General features: G+C 44.4%; 2 protein-coding genes, 1 long non-coding RNA gene and 1 other non-coding gene across 5 annotated transcripts; 1 reads left to right on the top strand and 3 right to left on the bottom strand.

Moving 5' to 3' along the window:
• Window positions 1-3,412: 3,412 nt before the first annotated feature.
• LOC125104965 (diphthine methyl ester synthase) lies at window positions 3,413-4,477 on the bottom strand. Its single transcript, XM_047737911.1, has one exon. The coding sequence runs from the start codon at window positions 4,398-4,400 to the stop codon at window positions 3,558-3,560; it is 843 nt and encodes a 280-aa protein (XP_047593867.1). The 5' UTR covers window positions 4,401-4,477; the 3' UTR covers window positions 3,413-3,557.
• A 1,103-nt stretch (window positions 4,478-5,580) lies between these two features.
• LOC125104966 (uncharacterized) lies at window positions 5,581-9,588 on the bottom strand. Its single transcript, XR_007128772.1, has 5 exons — window positions 9,347-9,588; window positions 7,126-7,159; window positions 6,896-6,996; window positions 6,450-6,708; window positions 5,581-6,328 (listed from the first exon to the last, which is right to left on the bottom strand). It is a non-coding gene; the product is annotated as an uncharacterized LOC125104966 (long non-coding RNA).
• Window positions 9,326-9,398, bottom strand: TRNAR-ACG (transfer RNA arginine (anticodon ACG)). The gene has a single exon. It is a non-coding gene; the product is annotated as a tRNA-Arg (tRNA).
• A 120-nt stretch (window positions 9,589-9,708) lies between the features above and the next one.
• On the top strand, window positions 9,709-18,950 carry PRMT5 (protein arginine methyltransferase 5). 2 transcript variants are annotated; one of them, XM_047737908.1, is made up of 17 exons: window positions 9,709-9,863; window positions 10,541-10,659; window positions 10,964-11,049; window positions 11,219-11,353; window positions 11,754-11,866; window positions 12,013-12,062; window positions 13,751-13,914; window positions 14,396-14,557; window positions 14,730-14,807; window positions 14,900-14,958; window positions 15,047-15,169; window positions 15,256-15,431; window positions 16,271-16,380; window positions 16,633-16,726; window positions 16,894-17,010; window positions 17,221-17,285; window positions 18,427-18,950. In XM_047737908.1, the coding sequence occupies exons 1-17, from the start codon at window positions 9,754-9,756 to the stop codon at window positions 18,577-18,579; spliced, it is 1,914 nt and encodes a 637-aa protein (XP_047593864.1). In that variant the 5' UTR covers window positions 9,709-9,753; the 3' UTR covers window positions 18,580-18,950. The 2 variants fall into 2 exon arrangements, with proteins under 2 accessions (XP_047593864.1, XP_047593865.1); XM_047737909.1 differs by lacking the exon at window positions 10,541-10,659 and having other exon boundaries at window positions 9,742-9,863.
• The last annotated feature ends 53 nt before the right edge of the window (window positions 18,951-19,003 follow it).

Raw genomic sequence — 19,003 nt, 5'->3', positions numbered from 1 at the left:
CTGCATGGGGATGGAGAACAGAAAGCAGATACCACCCATTTCGCCTGGTTGGGGGAGCCAGGTGGTGGGTATTAAGGAGGGCACGTATTGCATGGAGCACTGGGTGTGGTGCAAAAACAATGCATACTGTTATGCTGAAAAGAAATTAAAATAAAATAAAATAAAGATTTTATTTATTTGAGATTTTATTTATTTGAGAGGGACGCCTGGGTGGCTTAGTTGGTTAAGCTGCGCCTTCGGCTCAGGTCACAATCCCAGGGTCCTGGGATGTAGTCCCGCATCCCATTGGACTCCTTGCTCAGCAGGGAGACTGCTTCTGCCTCGCCCTGCTGTTCTCCCTGCTTGTGTTCGCTCTCTTGCTCTCTCTCTCTGACAAATAAATAAATAAAATCTTAAAAAGATATATTTTATTTATTTGAGAGAGAGAGAGAATGAGCAGAGGGGAGGGGCAGAGCGAGAGGGAGAAGCAGACTCCCTGCCAAGTAGGGAGCCTGATACAGGACTCAGTCCCAGGACCCTGGGATCATGACCTGAGCCGAAGGCAGAAACTTAACCAACTGAGCCACCCAGGCACCCCAAAAATACATTTTAGTAATAGAAGTATATTTTCCAAAACAAACAAAATTTAACAACAAGAGTAACATTGTTTTTTATTTTTATAAATCTCCTTGATAACTGGTTTAATAGAAGACAAGTGAATTCCTTTATCTTCTTTCTGTGGTGATACATGGCTTTGGTTGAATAAAGAAAACTTGGCCTCACACAGACATGTAGGAGATCCTCAAGCACCTCCTGAAAAGGGTCTCAGGGAGCCCCAAGGTCCTTGGACCACATTTTGGGAAAGGTAAAAGAAAAAGCAGTGAGTTGGGAATTAGAAGAACTGTATTCTCATTCTGGCTCTACCATTTAACCAAAGCATAACTTCATTCAAGATACTTAATCTCAGTTTTCTCATCTACAGAATGGGTATATCAGTAATTCTTCCCCCAGAAGATTATGTCCTGAGGATTAAGTGAGATAATATATTTAAAGTGCCTGGCATAGGGGCACCTGGGTGGCTCAGTGGATTAAAGCCTCTGCCTTCAGCTCAGGTCAGGAGCCTTGGCTCCTGGGATCGAGCCCTGCATTAGGCTCTCTGCTCAGCAGGGAGCCTGCTTCCCCCTCCCCGGCTTTGCCTGCCTCTCTGCCTACTTGTGATCTCTGTCTGTCAAATAAATAAGTAAAATCTTTAAAAAATAAATAAATAAATAAAGTGCCTGGCGTAGAGCTAGGACTGAACAAATATTAGTCTGTGTAGGAGGGCTATTTTAGTGCTTTGAGGTGAGAGTAACTGCTGAAGATGGGGCTTTAGGGGCCTGGAGACAGGGAAGGGGTGGGGTCTTCAACAGAAAGAAGGATCTAAACAAGCAGAAAGCCCAGAGGGAGGGCACAGGTCTTATACTCTTTTTTTTTTTTAAGACTTTATTTATTTGACAGAGTGAGAGAACACAAGCAGCAGGGAACAGCAGAGGGAGAGGGAGAAGCAGTCTCTCTGCTGAGTCAAGAGCCAAATGTGGGGCTTGATCCCAGGACCCTGGGGTCACGACCTGGGCCAAAGGCAGATGCTTAACTGACTGAACCACCCAGGCACCTTGGTTTTATACTCATTTTTATTTTTTTTTAATTTATTTTATTTTTTTTTAAAGATTTTATTTATTTATTTGACAGACAGAGATTACAAGCAGGCAGAGAGACAGTCAGAGAGAGGAGGAAGCAGGCTCCCTGCTGAGCAGAGAGCCCGATGTGGGGCTCGATCCCAGGACCCTGGGACCATGACCTGAGCTGAAGGCAGAGGCTTTAACCCACTGAGCCACCCAGGCGCCCCTTATACTCATTTTTAAAAATGTCTTCTCTATAATATAAACATGTTTATTACAGAAAATTTGGAAAATACCATTTTCCCCCACATATCAAAGTCATTCTGTATGTACAGTTTGTAATTTGTGTCAGAAGAGCATATCATTGAGCGCCCCTCCATGTTATTAAATTTTCTCTGGCTACATTGATTTTAATGGCTGCTTAAGATTTCATTGCATGGATGATTTATTTAACCATAAATAAATACCTCTATAGGATATCCAACTTGTTGTTTTACATTCTTTGTAATCATTTTAAAAATGCTATACTAAGCATTTCTCTTAATTAATCTTTGTCCTAGTTCGTGAAGATTGTCTAGAATAGCTTTCTGGAAGGAAAATTATAGATAATATGCCTTAAGGTTAAGATCAAAGGCTCCAGAGTCAGTTGACCTAAGTTTGCATCCCATCTAAACCCCTTCTTAGGGGGGCAACTCACTTTATCTTTCTAAGACCAAGAGAATAATACCTCCTACCTCACAGAGTTCTTGCGAATGTAGAGTGCTTTTCATAGAACCTGTCACAAAATAAGGGCTCAGTACGTTAGCTGGTTTTCTTATTACAAATCAAATCATATATTTCATCACAAACATGTATACACATATAACTGGTCTGTTTCTGGGCTACTGGTGTAGTTCTTTTAGTCTCTCTATTCTTAAACCAACTGCACATTGTAGCCCTTTATTTATTTATCTACTGCTTATTTCATAAAGGGTTTCAGGCAAAGGGCTTAAAGTATAGAGTCAGTTCCTTCTCCTTTCTCCTCCTTTTTTGAATTTTCTTTGCTTTTCTTGTCTGATTTTTATTACAAATGAACAGTAGAATCATTTTATCAAGTACAAAAGATTCCATTAGAGTTGTGATTGGATGTTGTAAAAATGAGAAATTAATTTGGTAAGAATTGACATCTTTATAAGATTTTTTTTAAAGAATATGGTTTGTCTCTCCATTTTATTTCTGTCTTTCAGTTTTTCTCTCAGCAAAAGTTTGTAATTTTCTTTATATAGGTTCTTCACACTTTTCAGGAAGGCTCTAGCTAAGTATTTTATAGCAATGTTCTTGTTATTATTGTGAATGAGGAAAAAACTAATCATAGTATTGAAGGCTTATTATATGCAGGGTAGGTTCTCAATGCTTTAGTATTTGTAACTAATTTTTTTTTTAAATTTTTTTTTTTAAAGATTTTATTTATTTGACAGACAGAGATCACAAGTAGGCAGAGAGGCAGGCAGAGAGAGAGAGAGAGGGGAGGAAGCAGGCTCCCTGCTGAGCAGAGAGCCCGATGCAGGGTTCAATCCCAGGACTCTGGGATCATGACCTGAGGCGAAGGTAGAGGCTTTAATCCACTGAGCCACCCAGGCGCCCCAAAACGGCTTTTAAACAACTCTGTTTATGAATGTCTCTGCAGGTTTTCAGGCTTGGTCTGCTCCAGGTGTGTACATACTGAAAAATTGCCGAAATAGCAACAACTGATGATGTCATAGGGAAAAAAAAACTCATTGCCACAGGAAACCAAGTATTGTTGAATCAGTATCTTTTTTTCTTGGTCATTTGCTTTACAATTATTAGGTAATCCAAAAGAACTGTTCATTATACAAATATGTGTATATGCATATATGAATGAAATTAGTATCTAACAATAGAAAATGTTCATGAAGTTCATCAACAGGATTCTGAGCTATTTTCTGGTATGGAAAACAGACTGAGCATCTCCATCTCCAGTGGATGCATGTTGTCTCCTGTGATAATTAAGGAGTGTAATGGTCCTCCCAAGTCCACAGTACACATTTGCTGCAAAGTGCCTGCTGCAACTTTCTGGTCTTCAGCTCCAACCCTGGCTAAGCCAACACAGAGTGTCTTCTCGGTGATTGCTGGTTCTTCTCCTCGTATTTGCTGATTCTGAACAATCTCCAAGAGTTGCTGGGCTGCTTGGTTTACGCTCATATACCGAGGAGGTTCATAGATCTTCCTTCCTTTGATTAGATTTTCCAAAGATTGCTCCTTTACTTTGATGTCTAGTAAGCATAATGTGTGCATGCCGTTTTGTCTGTTCTTCTTTACTTTGTCAAAGAAGCTTTCTGGTCTCCAAGTATCTGTCCAAAAAACAATAGAAACCGTCTCTCCAAACTTATACAACTGTAAACCACAGCAGCCTACAGCATTCATTATGGAAGCATTGTGAATAACTCGGTAGGAGATTCCCAGTTTTGTTGCTCTCAGAATAAGATCACTGTGTGTGGTAGCCCCAAATGGATCACCAACCACAAGGAATGCAACATCACTGATATCGGCATCCTTTAAAATATTATCAGCTTCTTGTTCCACTTCTTCTCTATCAGCAAGAATCAATTTTCTTCCATAAAACTCTTCCAGGGCTTCCTTCCCTACAGTCAGGATTGAAGTATAGGCTTCTAGATACACTCGACTGCAGCGTCTTACAACTTCCAGGCCCTTGACTGTGATGTCCTTGGCATCGCCCAGGCCCAAGCCGATCAAATAAAGCATTTCAAAGTCCAGGGGGAGGAAGACCTCTAAAAACTGTAGTTGGGTCCCCAAACTGCTAACTGCAGCCTATCCGAAAAACCAGCTACCGAACGGGCGGATTCGCTATTTGTAACTAATTTAAACTTAACTAATCCTGGGGTGCCTGCATGGCTCATTTGTTGAGCACCTGCTTTTGGGTCAGGTCATGATCCCAAGAGTCCTAGGATCCAGCCCCTCATCAGGCTCCCTGCTCGGCTTGCTTCTCCCTCTCCCACTCCCCCACTTGTGTTCCTTCTCTCACTGTCTCTCTCTCTGGCAAATAAAGAAATAAAATCTTAAAAAAAAAAACAACAACCCCAAAACTTAACTAATCCTCTTAACAGCTTTGTGAGATAAGTACTATTATTTACATTCCCATTTTATGGACGAGGAAACCGAGGCCAGAGAGGTTATGTTCATGTAGTTAGTAAGTGGATGGACAGAGCTTTAACCATCTGGCTCCATAGTCCATTATCTTAACTATCATGTTATTGGGATATTTTTATTAATTATGTCTTCTAACTGGTGATTCTCAGCATTTGAAAGGCTATAGATTTGTATTTGTCTTGTATCAAGTGACTTTTCTGAATTCTGTTATTAATTCTCATTTTAAAATTGATTCTCATGGATTCTCTATGTATACAATCATATCATCTGCAAACAGTGATAAATTTGTCTCTCTTTCCAAAAGTTATAACCCTTTCTTAGAATTTCCAGATTCTTCACAGTAATACTAAATGACATAGTGATGAGACTAGACACTCTTGTTTTTACATACATCGTTGACTTCATATATATACATATATGCATTTATATATGAAGAATATTAAGACTATTAGGAGTGTTTACATCAAATGGAATTGATTTGCCATGTTCTGTTTGGTGACTCTTAAAAATGATCAGATGTTTTTCTTGTTTGGTTTATTTTTGATCTTTTTTTTTTTTTTTTAAGATTTTATTTATTTATTTGACAGAGAGAGATCGCAAGTAGACAGAGAGGCAGGCAGAGAGAGAGAGAGAGAGAGAGAGGGAAGCAGGCTCCCTGCCGAGCAGAGAGCCCGATGCGGGACTCGATGCGGGACTCGATCCCAGGACCCTGAGATCATGACCTGAGCCGAAGGCAGCGGCTTAACCCACTGAGCCACCCAGGCGCCCCTATTTTTGATCTTTTATTTAAATAAATTTCTTCAGACCTAATCTTAATTCCCAACATTAAACCCCAATTGGTTTTGGTATGTAATTATTATGTTAATATACTGCTGTCTTTTATATGTTAAACTTAAATATTTTAGGATTTTTACATATATATTAATAAGTGAGATTGGTCTGTAGGGTTTTTTTGGGGCAGGGGGCTTCTTCTGACAGGTTTTGCTATTCGGTATGTTCTGGCTTTGTAAACAAATCGGGTAATTTTCCATCTTTTCCTGTGTTCCAGAACAGTTTCTACTTTCTATTCATTTTGACAGATAAACACTGTATAATAGAGCTGACAAGGAAGAGAATGCAAATCGGCATAGATTATTTTGCCTCAGTAACTCTGCCACTTTGGTAGCTGCAGGACAGCCTTGATTGTACAGAAGCAATTTGGAGCAGTAGGAGGGTCAAACGGGCCATTATTTTGGTGTTGAAGAGTCTAGCTGGCTGGGCAGGCACAGAGGTGAGTGAAGGGGTGCTGGGGAGGGAGGTAAGTGCTGAGGGAGGAGCTGAGCACCAGAGATGAAAGGAGTGTTTACAATGGGCTGGAGGTGTTTAAACAAGGTCACAAAAACAGGATCAGGTAAAAGAACTGGGCCTGGAGGTGAGGAATGTGAGGGGAAGGGGGTGGAGGGGCAAGGGGAGAATTCTCTGCGAGAGGATACTCTTTCCTTTCCAGAAAAGTTTCCAAGGGTCTGCCTGTTGGTCACTGGCTCCTGTTGGAGAAAGTAACATTATTTCTCAAATACTCAGGGTATTCCCTCTGACCTACCATCTCCCTACCTTTTCATCTCAGCAAAGGCTTGCATTCAGTAGGCGTTCCAGTCAGTGATTTACATGCTTCTGAGCACAAGAGTTCGGCATGGAGGGCAGGGCAGAGGGAGGCTGAACAGAAGACAGACTTCTTCACCAACTCTGTCTTTACCAGGTGCTCTATTTCTTTTTCACTCCTTCGCTTTTGCTTCTCTCTGGCTCATATAGGTAGACTCATAGTACCTGCTGTTTCTAGAAGTCACAGGAAAGTGCTGTCGGAAAGGCGGGGAGCAATGCGGTATGGAATTACTGGGAACTGTTCAGCATCATGCTTGCCATAGACCTGGGGCCATTTTGAATGGGGAAAAAAAAAAAAGACATCACAGACAAATGAAATTCAGCCCATGTGAAGTTATTTTAAGGCCAGCCAGACATTTCAGGCTCTTTTTGCACAAGTTCTTTCGAAAATTATTTTAACCAATGGCAAAACTTACATTACTGTTTCACAGATATTCCTCCCTCACTCTTACCCATGGATGGGTTAGTTAACAACCAACAGAACAGCCACCAGCTTGACATCAGGAGGAAGATGCCAGGAGCACAGATGGTCCACAGCCCAGATAATTAGCTTCTGAAGAAGAAACAACATCTAATAAGTCTTCTCTGAATGTAGAGTTTGGTTGGGCACAGCTGGGGCACAGAACAAGCAGGCCTCCTCCAAACTCTCTTTTACCTCTTACAGTGTTGGTAGAGCACTCACCCACTTCCTCTGGACAGCCACCTACTCATAAGACCTGCAGGGAAGAATTCCAAATAAATATTGTTGACACTCCGCCCTAAAGGAGGGCCAGCATAACTCCCTACCCCTTAAGTATGGGATGCACATGGTGACTTCCTTCCAACGAGCATAGGATGGAAGGGGGTGGGGAGAGTGTAATTTTACAGTAGAGGAACCTGATAAACACTACTTTTGCCAGGTGATAAAGGTCAACATCAATAGTCATAAATGATGTTGATAGTACCTACTATTGACATGACAGTATGAAAATGACACTTTATCTCTGTGATCTTCCTCCCCAAACCCATAATCCCAGTCTCATCATGAGAAAACAATCAGACAGATTCTAATAGAGGGGCATCCTATACTATGCCTGACCAGTATTTCTCAAAACTATCAAGGCCATCAAAAACGAGGAACAACTGAGAAACTTGACACAGCCCAGAGGAGCCAAGAAGACATTAGGTAAACACTAAGGAAATCTGTATAAACTATGGACTTTAGTTATTAAAAATGTATCAGCATTGGTCCATGAGTTGTAATAAATGTACGATATATGTTAAGATGTTAGTAACAGAGAAACCTGTGGGGAGGCATATGGGAACTCCCTGCACTGTCTGGGCAACTTTTGGGTAAATCTAAAACTGTTTTCAGAAATAAAGCCTGGGGACACCTGGGTGGCTCAGTGAATTAAGCCTCTGCCTTCAGCCCAGGTCATGATCTCAGAGTCTTGGGATTGACCCCCACATCTAGCTCTCTGTTCCGCGGGGAGCCTGCTTCCCCCTCTCTCTCTGCTTGCTGCTCTGCCTACTTGTGATCTCTCACCTCTCAAGTAAATAAATAAAAATCTTAAAAAAAAAAAAAAAAGAAAGAAAAAGAAAGAAAGCAAGCAAGCCTGGGTGGCTCAGTCAGTTGGATGTCTGCCTTTGGATCAGGTCACGATCCCAGGGGATCAGGTCATGATCCCAAGGTCCTGGGATCCAGTCCTGCATCTACATGGGCAATGGGCTCCTTGCTCAGTGGGGAGCCTTCCTCTCCCCCTGCCTGACACTCCTGCTTGTACTCTCTCTTTGACAAATGAATAAATAACATCGTTTTAAAAATAAAGCCTAGTAGTAGTTGTTGTTGTAGTAGCTTTAGTAGTAATATCTGCCAGAACCAAATGAAGACTAAGATGAGACAAAAGCACTTCCAACCCCTTCAGGCTTCGTAGATATTTTCTTAACTTGTTTGGCTTTCAGAATTTCATCCTTCTGGAGCACTTACATTGCACCCATGGCTCTTTACAGCTTATCCTATCCACACCCTTACCATGTGTCCAAGGACTTTGTCCCAGACGAGCCCAGGATGATCTCATTCAGTCTGGTGGCTTCTGTCACTACCTCTCTTCTGGCCATTTCCAAATCTTGTCTGGTTCACCTCACTGTTCATCCAACTCTCTATTACACAGCGCCCCCTAGGCGTCCAATTAATTCAGCTTTCCAAACCCGACTCTGTCCCTAAACCCACTTCTTTCTTGTTTCACTCAGAGGCCAGAACCCAGACTCCTCTTTCTTAAGGCTCCTAGCCAGGCAGTTCCGAAGTTCTGTCAACGCCTCCTTCTTTGGGCCTTTTGTACTGTGCTCTCCTTTCCATCTCCGCTGCCAGGCCCTCAACATCCCTGGGCTCCCTGCCTTCGGGTATCCCCTTTCTCTTCCCTGTGTCTTTCCTTGCTTCATTCCTCTCCTTCCGTTATGTCCCTCTAACAAGAATGAAGATATTTTCCCAGGCCTCCGCTAGGCAGTTCATGACTCCTCTCCGCGGTAATGCTTCACTGTGAAGGAGTGCGTGCGTGCGTGTGCGTGTGTGTTTACCTTTTGTGTTTTGAGATTTAGAATCATGAGGAATTAGTGGCTGAGTTGCCACAATCTATTTGTAACTATACTAAGGCCCTACAAAGCCCATTTTAAGAGCACCAGCCAGAACCCCAATTTTCTTGAGGTTTAGGTGGACCCAAGCAGTGATACAAGACCAACTCTGAATTAACGGGAAAAAGCTGATATAGATGGCTGCAATACTCAAATTACGACCTGAAAAATGAAAGCATGAAGAACAAGAAAACTTCGGAAAGTGTTAAGGAAAGGAAGGGAGACTTAAAAGATGCTGCTTCGCACAACATGCAATAAAGGAAGCCTGGTCCCACCGAGCCAGCCAGGAGTCGAACCTGGAATCTTCTGATCCGTAGTCAGACGCGTTATCCATTGCGCCACTGGCCCCGAGACAATTACGTTTTTCTCCACGATGTTACTTCAAGCTTTGACTGCAGGGTTTCATGGGACGTGTAGTCCCTCGACAGAGGTCCATGAATTCACGAAGCATTATGGGAGATTGAAGCTCGTCGAGAATCAGACCCTGAGATTGGTGGATCTTCCGGAGCCACGTCGTACGTCACTGTGCAGCCCGCGGATTGGCGGGAAGAACCACTCCCCACCCCTACGCCTCCAGCTCGGAAGCCCTAGAAGACGCTCTGGTTGTTAGGGCGACTTATCCCGCCTTCCGGGGGCTTTTTTCTGGCTTTGTGATTGGCTGCTAATAGCAAGGAATCCCGGCGTGGACAACGCGAGGGAAAAGATGGCGGCGATGGCGGTCGGAGGTGCTGGTGGGAGCCGCGTGTCCAGCGGGCGGGACCTGAACTGCGTCCCCGAAATAGCTGACACTCTGGGGGCTGTGGCCAAGCAGGGGTGAGGGCCCAGACCTCCGCAAGCGGAATGCGGGCTCCGAACTCGGGGTCGAAGAGGGACAGACTAGTCATCCTCAAGAGGCAGGGGTTAGGGGGTCGGAGTGGGTAAGATTAGGGCGGGAGAAACCATTACTCCTTGGGGGAGGATCGAGAAGCCTTAGCGCCTGGAGTGTGGGAAAAAAAAAAAAAAACCCAACCAAACAAAAACTTGCTGGGGCATATGGTCACTGAGCCCCAAAGTCAGGGGAGTTGTCAGGTAAACTCAAAAAGGGGACTACAGACCTCCAGGGCCCCGGAGAGCGGGATTATAGTCTGCGAGTCGGGGGAGTGTTAGAGGGTTAGGAAGAGAAGAGGTAAACCCTGAGGGGGAAGGCATGGGCGGTACTGGGGCAAATCTGGATGTGACAGTCTTGGAAAACCCAAGACAGCAGAGTAGAAAATCCACTTGGCGTGGTTTTTATCTTTTCTCCTTTTCCATGCCTATGTTGTGGGAAGAAAGTGAGGCACAGTGCAGCGGAAGTGATAGACACCAAGGTGGGCTGAACTTAGCAGTCCAGTCGGGTGACTGATGGTGGCTAAAAGGGTTGTGCGAATTGAGATAGCCTAATCCAGTTGCTTGGATTTTTTGGGCACTGCTACTCTCTTTACATGACGATTCTGGGTCTGTCGCGGTTGTAGGTTTGATTTCCTCTGCATGCCTGTCTTCCACCCGCGTTTCAAGAGGGAGTTCACTCAGGAACCTGCTAAGAATCGGCCGGGCCCCCAGACACGATCAGACCTACTGCTGTCAGGAAGGGGTAGGGACCATCCCATATGCCCCTTAATTATTAGAGGCAGTAACAACTGCTCTAACAGTGCCCTTATTCTCCTCCTTTCCTGACTTGGATATATTGATTAGTTCTGGGACATAGATAACTCTTGTTTTCTTCTTGCTTACCTGCTTAAAAAGCATTAGTTTATTCTGCATCGGGCTATCCCACATCTCTGATAGAAAAAGTCTTTGTCTCTCAACTCTACTCTCTATTTCCTGTTAAGAAATAGAAATTGAACAAGTGCTGAACCTCATTTAGTCTTTGTCTTTCTTGGATGGGGGGAGTGCAGACTGGAATACGCTAATTGTGGGAAAGCTTTCCCCATGGATTCGTCCAGACTCAAAAGTGGAGAAGATTCGCAGGAACTCTGAGGCGGTAAGACTGTTTGACCTCTCCACTGGATCTTTTCTAGAGATCAAGTCCTTAAACTGGCTGGGTGCAGAGAACCTTTTTTTTCCTCCCATAACTTAGTAAATCTAATATATGCAGTCAAAGTTATTTGGGTTGCTAGCTCTTAACCTTTTCCTCTTGATCTCCATTCCAGGCCATGTTACAGGAGCTGAATTTTGGGGCATATTTGGGCCTTCCAGCTTTCCTGCTGCCCCTAAATCAGGAAGATAACACAAACTTGGCCAGGGTTTTGACCAACCACATCCACACTGGCCACCACTCATCCATGGTATGGCTGAGAACCTCATTTCCTGCTGCATATTATGGTAGTCAGGCTGTGCTAGGTACCTTCTTGTTCCTAGCCATTCAGTAAAGGGTGCATTTGGCAGAACTGAAATGTCAGTACTGCCTACCACCATCTAAAAGTAGTAAGCAGAGGGGTAGAAAACATACAGAATGTGCAATTATTTCTAGAAACTTACAGTTGCAATTAAGAACAGGACAGATATTTACATAAGGATATATACAAGATATGAATATGGGTACATATAATCACAAGTTGGGAAAAACATATAAAAGGATTAACTTGAGATCTGGATCAAGATAATTGAAGGAAGCGTTCTGGACCCCATGAGTTCAAAATGGAATTCTAAGGGTACTTAGAACTAAGGGTACTTGTTCATGTGCAGTTCTGGATGCGGGTACCCTTGGTGGCTCCAGAGGACCTGAGAGATGATATCATTGAGAATGCACCGAGTACACATACAGAGGAATATAGTGGAGAGGAGAAGACATGGATGTGGTATGTCTCCTTTTGCTGCTGTACCAGGGCAGAGGGGAGGGGGAGGGGAAGTACAGGGTAGAGCCTGTAGGGTAGTCTCCTCCAGCTATGGTGATTAGTGGGCCATATATATTTGATTGTATTTTTGTGTATTTGACCCTGGACAGGTGGCACAACTTCCGGACCTTGTGTGACTATAGCAAGAGGATTGCAGTGGGTAAGTCTACAAGGGTCTTGGGTAGGTTTTCCTTCTCTGACCTCCTGTGAATAAGAATCAGGAGTTTCAGAGATGCCAAGTGGAGTGTGTGCATTTTTGATAACTGTGTACTTTTGGTGACTTTACAGTTTGAAATACTGCTTTTTATCAATTTTTTTTTCTTTTTTCTTTTTTTTTTTTTAAGATTTTATTTATTTATTTGACAGAGAGAGAGATCACAGGTAGGCAGAGAGGCAGGCAGAGAGAGAGGAAGGGAAGCAGGCTCCCTGTTGATCAGATAGCCCGATGTGGGGCTCGATCCCAGGACTCTGGGATCATGACCTGAGCTGAAGGCAGAGGCTTTAACCCACTGAGCCACCCAGGCGCCCCTGCTTTTTATCAATTTTTATAAAAAATGCAGAATTTTGTTTTACTCTTTTTTAAAGCTATATTGTTAGCACACAGAACACTTCATTGTTGTTTTGGAGGAAGGGCATATGTCACTAATAGAATATCTCCAAAGCTAGATTAATACTGGGGGAGTGGCATGGGGAGGGGGAACATATTCCCTTCTAGTTTTGAGAAGCTTCCTCTTGGTTCCCAGGAGAAGGGATTCCTTTTTTTTTTTTTTTTTTTTTAAGATTTTATTTATTTACTTGACAGACAGAGGCAATCACAAGTAGGCGGAGAGGCAGGCAGAGAGAGAAAGAGGAGGAAGCAGGCTCCCTGCCGAGCAGAGAGCCTGATGTGGGGCTTGATCCCAGGATCCTGAGATCATGACCTGAGCTGAAGGCAGAGGCTTTAACCCACCAAGCCACCCAGGCCCCCCTCCTTTTTTTTTTTTTTTTTTTAAGGATTTTATTTATTTTTTTTTGACAGAGACATAGTGAGAGGGAACACAAGCTGGGGAGTGGGAGAGGGAGAACAGGCTTCCCATGGGGCACGGAGCCCAAGGCAGGACTCTATCCCAGGACCCTGGGATCATGACCTGAGCCAAAGGCAGACGCTTAACGTGCCACCAGGTGCCCCAGAGGAGGGATTCCTTGAGGTTGATACACATTAGCCACCTTGGCACAGATGCCTTGTGGTGGGGAAAAACTAAAATTCATTTTTTACATCCTCTTTTCCCCTCTATGCCTTCAATATATACGTGACCCCAAAACATTGTTCCTAGTATGTCAAACAATATGGACTTTGGATTATCACCACAGAGGTGGCATCCCTCAAAAGAGTTCCTCTTTTAGCTTGTGGATCTTCAGATTGAAAATTCTAACATTTTCATTTAATTTCTTGAAAATCAGGGTCAGCTTGTGAAAAGTTGTTAAACAACATGCTAAATGTGAACCGTCAACCTGCACTCTAAACTTTCCCTATTCAGAGCATCACACCTTTGGGTTTTACTGTAGCTCTCTGATTTTGGTAGTCCACTGAGGAAGAGAGTTTGAAAGTAGTTGTATACTGTTGAGGATTGTCTGCCCATGTCCTGCCTGAAATGACCATGATTGTTTATGAAAAGTATCTTTAGTGAAGCTGGATACAGTTAAAAAAAAATCAGGAGTTTCATGTATATTTGGCTGGTAGGCAGTTTTGCTACTCTGTGCCTCAGTCTGCCTTGCTCTTAGGTAGTCAACAGATCTTGCAGAAAAAAGCACAAAGGAAAGCTGTCTTGCCTAGCAGTAGGTAAGTGGTCTTTCTTTATCTTTTCATAGCTCTTGAAATTGGGGCTGACCTCCCATCTAATCATGTCATTGATCGTTGGCTTGGGGAGCCCATCAAAGCAGCTATTCTCCCCACCAGCATTTTCCTGACCAATAAGAAGGGATTTCCTGTTCTTTCTAAGATGCACCAGAGGCTCATCTTCCGGCTCCTCAAGGTGGGTGGTCAAAGGGTTTCAGAGGTACTCCAGCTAATCCTCTTGCCTTACTCATATATGTGTGATGTTTTTTTTTCCTGTGGGACTGATTGTCTTCTTCTCTGGTTTCTGGAGCGCAATTTCAGCAAAGTTGGAGGTCTTGAGAACAAAGAGGCAACTGGCAGTAGGAGTCCCAGAAACATTTCAAAAGGAACTAGGTCTCATGAGAACTTCATAGAGGGTTTCATTTAAGATGTTACAGCGAGGATCCACGGGGCTGTTTGAGCCATGATGATGCTTATATGACATAGGAGGGACATAGAAGGGCTTTATGAGTTTACTGAAGCCTCATGCTGCTTTGTTGATATCTGGAGGGATTTGTTGAACTGGAAGACTGCTGGTCCAGGCCTTATTTTATACTAGGGTTCTCTGGCCGTAACCCATACAGTATCCCAGAAGCTTGGTTCAAGGACTGTGTCTGATTGTCTGCCCTCTCTCACAGCTGGAAGTGCAGTTCATCATCACGGGCACCAATCACCACTCAGAGAAGGAGTTCTGCTCTTACCTCCAGTACCTGGAATACTTGAGCCAGAACCGCCCTCCGCCCAATGCCTACGAACTCTTTGCCAAGGGCTATGAAGACTATCTGCAGTCCCCGCTCCAGGTGGGTCTGGAGTGTGCTGAGAGGAGGGAGCCATGGGGAAAATGTTTCTGCAGTAGGTGCCCTAAAATCCTACCAAAGCTCAGGAGACAGTGGGAAAGTTTTTGGTATTCTGGCACAGTGCCCCTGCCAGAAGCAGGCTGCCTCACTTTGCCTTTTTCCTCTCATTCATCAGCCACTGATGGACAATCTGGAATCTCAGACATATGAAGTGTTTGAAAAGGACCCCATCAAATACTCTCAATATCAGCAGGTATAGTTTGGGTCCGGGTCAAGTATAGGGCCGGGTTGACCTGGGTGAAGATGGGATTATAGCCATGAATTCTTCTCTCCCTCCTTGCCCAGGCCATCTATAAATGTCTGTTAGATCGAGTGCCAGATGAAGAGAAGGATACCAATGTCCAGTGAGTGCTCCTCCCCATAATCCCGAAGATTTGCATACCTACTTCTTCATCTGCCTAGTCAGCTTGACCCTTCCCCTTTCTTTCTTAGGGTGCTAATGGTGCTGGGAGCAGGCCGGGGTCCACTGGTGAATGCTTCCCTGCGGGCAGCCAAGCAGGCTGACCGGCGGATAAAGCTGTACGCTGTGGAGAAGAACCCAAATGCCGTGGTAACGTGAGTAGCAACCTCCTTGCTGGGAAGTTTGTGTCCAGTGCCAGTTTTTCTTTTCAGAGTCCTCACTCGCATTATCTTTATCTTAGGCTAGAGAACTGGCAGTTTGAAGAATGGGGAAGCCAGGTGACAGTAGTTTCATCAGACATGCGGGAATGGGTAGCTCCAGAGAAAGCAGACATCATCGTCAGTGAGCTTCTAGGCTCCTTCGCTGACAATGAACTGTCGCCTGAGTGCCTAGATGGAGCCCAACACTTCCTAAAAGGTGCCTCCAGGCTGGGATGTACTGAGTAGGGGGAATGGATTATCAGCTAGGAAGGCTGTAGCAGGTTGTGGAGGGGGAGTGTGTGTGGGGGGGTGGTATAGGGCAGCAGCCATGGAGGAGGTTACACAGTTTAGGGGAGGGGCGCCTGGGTGGCTCAGTGGGTTAAAGCCTCTGCCTTCGGCTCATGTCATGATCTCAGGGTCCTGGGATTGAGCCCTGCATCGGGCTCTCTGCTCAGTGGGGAACCTGCTTCCTCTTCTCTCTTCTGCCTGCCTCTCTGCTTACTTGTAATCTCTGTCTGTCAAATATATAAATAAAATCTTTAAATAAATAGATAAATAAATTTTAAAAAAAGGTTTAGGGGAAGGTGGGTTGGATGTGGGTCAGTGCCCATAGCAAATAAAGCAATCTTTCTGAACCTCAGCATTTCCATCTGTAAATGGGAGGAGTGGACTAGAGCAGAGATTGTCCGTCTGTGGATTCCCTGCACTGACATGAAATGTACCTTGGGCTTAGCTTTCATACAGATCTCAAGGATCTTTATTGACCCACAGAAGAACCACTAGATTAGAATATCTTGAGTTCTTACCTAGAAGTAGCATCTCCTATGACAGGACTTGGGGAGTAGGTTGGCCTGGGAATGTGATGACTTGGAGCCGACTGGGTCTGTTTTGTTTTTTGTTTTTTGTTTTTTAAATTTTATTTTAAGTAGGCCCCAATGCGGGGCTTGAACACAGGACCCTGAGATCAAGGTGCTTTTGGCTGGTTTGTTTTGATGTGGGAGGTTTGAACCTCCATTTTCATTCCTTGGGAACTTATATGACCCTCCTGCTCTGCAGATGATGGTGTGAGCATCCCTGGGGAGTACACCTCCTTTCTGGCTCCCATCTCCTCCTCCAAGCTGTACAATGAGGTCCGAGCCTGTCGGGAAAAGGACCGAGACCCTGAGGTAAAAAGCCACTCTCTTCTGGAGAGCTCTATTTTCTTTAGTCCTCTTTTTTTTTTTAATTCCCTATATTAACATCAACTATTTTCTTCCACTGGAGAAGGTGAAGAGGTGAAGGAGATGGGGATGTGGGAGAGTGGTTGAAGTGAAAATGTTTTTATCTTTTTCTGTGTCCGGGAGGCTCAGGCTTCTTTTCCTGGGAGAGTGGTGTGTCTTGCCTATCTGCTCTACCTCTTGCTCGGTCTCTCGGGACAGGCCCAATTTGAGATGCCTTACGTGGTGCGGCTACACAACTTCCACCAGCTGTCTGCGCCCCAGCCCTGTTTCACCTTCAGCCATCCCAACAGAGGTGGGTTCCTTTGTGACTGTCCTCTGACTGAATGGGTAAGAGCTTACCTTCTGGTTTCTTGCTATCCCGGGTCTGCTCTCTCTAAGCTTCCCATGTTCTTGCTATTACTTTACCAAGTTATCTAGAACTTCTGGTCCCTTGTCATCCACATAACTCTTCCCTAACAGATCCTATGATTGACAACAACCGCTACTGCACCTTGGAGTTTCCTGTGGAGGTGAACACAGTACTTCATGGTTTTGCAGGCTACTTTGAGACTGTGCTTTATCAGGACATCACCCTGAGTGAGTGTCTGGGGTAATGGATGGCAGGGTATGAGTATGTTACCTGGGCAGCTTATGTACATGCTTCACTTAGAGTCACAGGGAGCCCAGGACATCTGTGAATGTGGGTCTTTGATTACTTATTTCTCCGTTCACAAAAGACACTCCCCTCAATCCAGGCAAAAAGTAGACTCACAGAGACCACAATTTTTTCATTTCTTTTTCACATAGGTATCCGTCCAGAGACTCACTCTCCTGGGATGTTCTCATGGTTTCCCATCCTTTTCCCCATTAAGGTAGGAATCACCTTCTACACTCAGTGGGTTAAGGAAGTAACTTGCCATTGGTATTCTGCCCCTTCCCTACTCTCAGAAGGATGCTTGACTGTGACCCATGTTCTGCTGCTCCCACATGCTCCTGGAGCCCTGTTGTAGGTCTTGAGATATCTTCAGTGCCTTCTACTTGGCTTCCCCACATCTCCTCTGTCTACCCTTCTGTCCAGTCTCTACCTTAAGCAAGAATCATCTTTTAAAGACCCAGATCTGATCATGTCTCTGTCCTCCTTAAAACCCTTCAACAACTTCGGGCTGCCTGGGTGGTGCAGTTAAGTGTCTGACTCTTGCTCTCTGCTCAGGTTGTGATTTTGGGATCCTGAGGTTGAGCCGAGCATGGGTGTTGGGCTCCACACTAAGCATGGATTCTACTTGGGATTCTTTCTCCCTCTCACTACCCCTCTGCTTGTGCACACAAGCTCTCTTTCTCTCAAATAAATAAATCTTAAAAAAACAAAAACAAAACCCAACCCTTCAATGATTCCTACTGCCCTCAGGATAAAGATTTAACATTGTAAGACTTGGTATGATCTAGTTTTAGGTGGTTTTTTCAGCTGCTGTCCCCTTGATTATATTGCGTCAGCCCTATGGATCTTTTTTTTTTTTTTTAGCTGAAATATAATTAACAGGATTACATTAGTTTCAGATGTACAACATAATGATTCAACAAATCTGTACATTACTCAGGGCTCATCATGATTCTAATACCCTGTCTTTTTTCCTGCTTCAGGCATTCACACCTTTCTTCTTTCTGGAAAGTTCTTTGTTCACCTTTTCACCCAGTGTACTTATCTTCCAGGTCTCCTTAAACATTCCTCTTGTCCAATAACTTTCCAGGACCACCAGGACTAGGTGCGCGCTCCCTCTCCTAGGTGCTCTTGTAGCGCATGTTCTCTGCATGTTCACGGCACTCATCACACTTTGGATGATCTGTTCAGTGTCTGATGGTTCAGTTCTGACTATTCATTCTGAAAGACTTCAAATAAACTTGATGAGGGTTGGAATGTCACATTTTATCCTTTTCTCTCCATGCTCAGCTCAGCAGTACATTGCCACATAGAGTTCATCAGCTCTACTCTGAACCTCCCTGTCTTTCTTCTTGCAGCAGCCCATTACAGTACGTGAAGGCCAGACCATCTGCGTGCGTTTTTGGCGATGCAGCAATTCCAAGAAGGTGTGGTATGAGTGGGCTGTGACAGCACCAGTCTGTTCTGCTATTCACAATCCCACAGGCCGCTCATACACCATTGGCCTCTAGCCCTGCTGCAAGTGTTCCAGAGCCTTGGAAGCAGCTTCAAGTTCTGCTCCTGTGGCACAGAAAGTACAGTACATCTGTCCATCAGAGTGGAGCATTTCGGTCTGCTTTCCTGTCTTCCATCAAGGTGGGCAAAGGATGAGAATTAATTGCAGGGCTCAAGCCACCAATCTGAAGACTTCAGGCGAGAGTGGGAGGAATTAGTGCTGGATCTGAAGCTGTTCCAACAGGTGTGCCTCAAGCGCTCCCTGGAATAGCCCTGAGAATGTGCAGATTGAACACATTTTCAGCCCTTCCCCTGCCCATCTCTGTTCCTGTTATGATGGTTTTGTGTGGGAGGAAATACAAATAAAGTTACAGCTTTTCCTGCTCCAGCCCTGCTGCCCTGTGCCTCTGCTTTCCCATACTCTACTTAAACCTATGTGTT

Source organism: Lutra lutra, chromosome 7 (genome assembly GCF_902655055.1).
Source record: "Lutra lutra chromosome 7, mLutLut1.2, whole genome shotgun sequence".
Lineage (NCBI taxonomy): Eukaryota > Metazoa > Chordata > Mammalia > Carnivora > Mustelidae > Lutra > Lutra lutra.
The sequence above is the reverse complement of the archived record's forward strand: the minus strand, read 5'-3'. Positions and strand labels throughout refer to the sequence as shown.

Bases quoted from the DNA above. Each gene is read 5' to 3' on its own strand.
- LOC125104965 (XM_047737911.1), bottom strand. From the start codon at position 4,400: ATGCTTTATTTGATCGGCTTGGGCCTGGGCGATGCCAAGGACATCACA.
- PRMT5 (XM_047737908.1), top strand. From the start codon at position 9,754: ATGGCGGCGATGGCGGTCGGAGGTGCTGGTGGGAGCCGCGTGTCCAGC. The intron at 10,660-10,963 runs GTAGGGACCATC...GGGGGAGTGCAG, and splicing joins CCTACTGCTGTCAGGAAGGG to ACTGGAATACGCTAATTGTG. The intron at 14,959-15,046 runs GTGAGTGCTCCT...TTTCTTTCTTAG, and splicing joins GAGAAGGATACCAATGTCCA to GGTGCTAATGGTGCTGGGAG.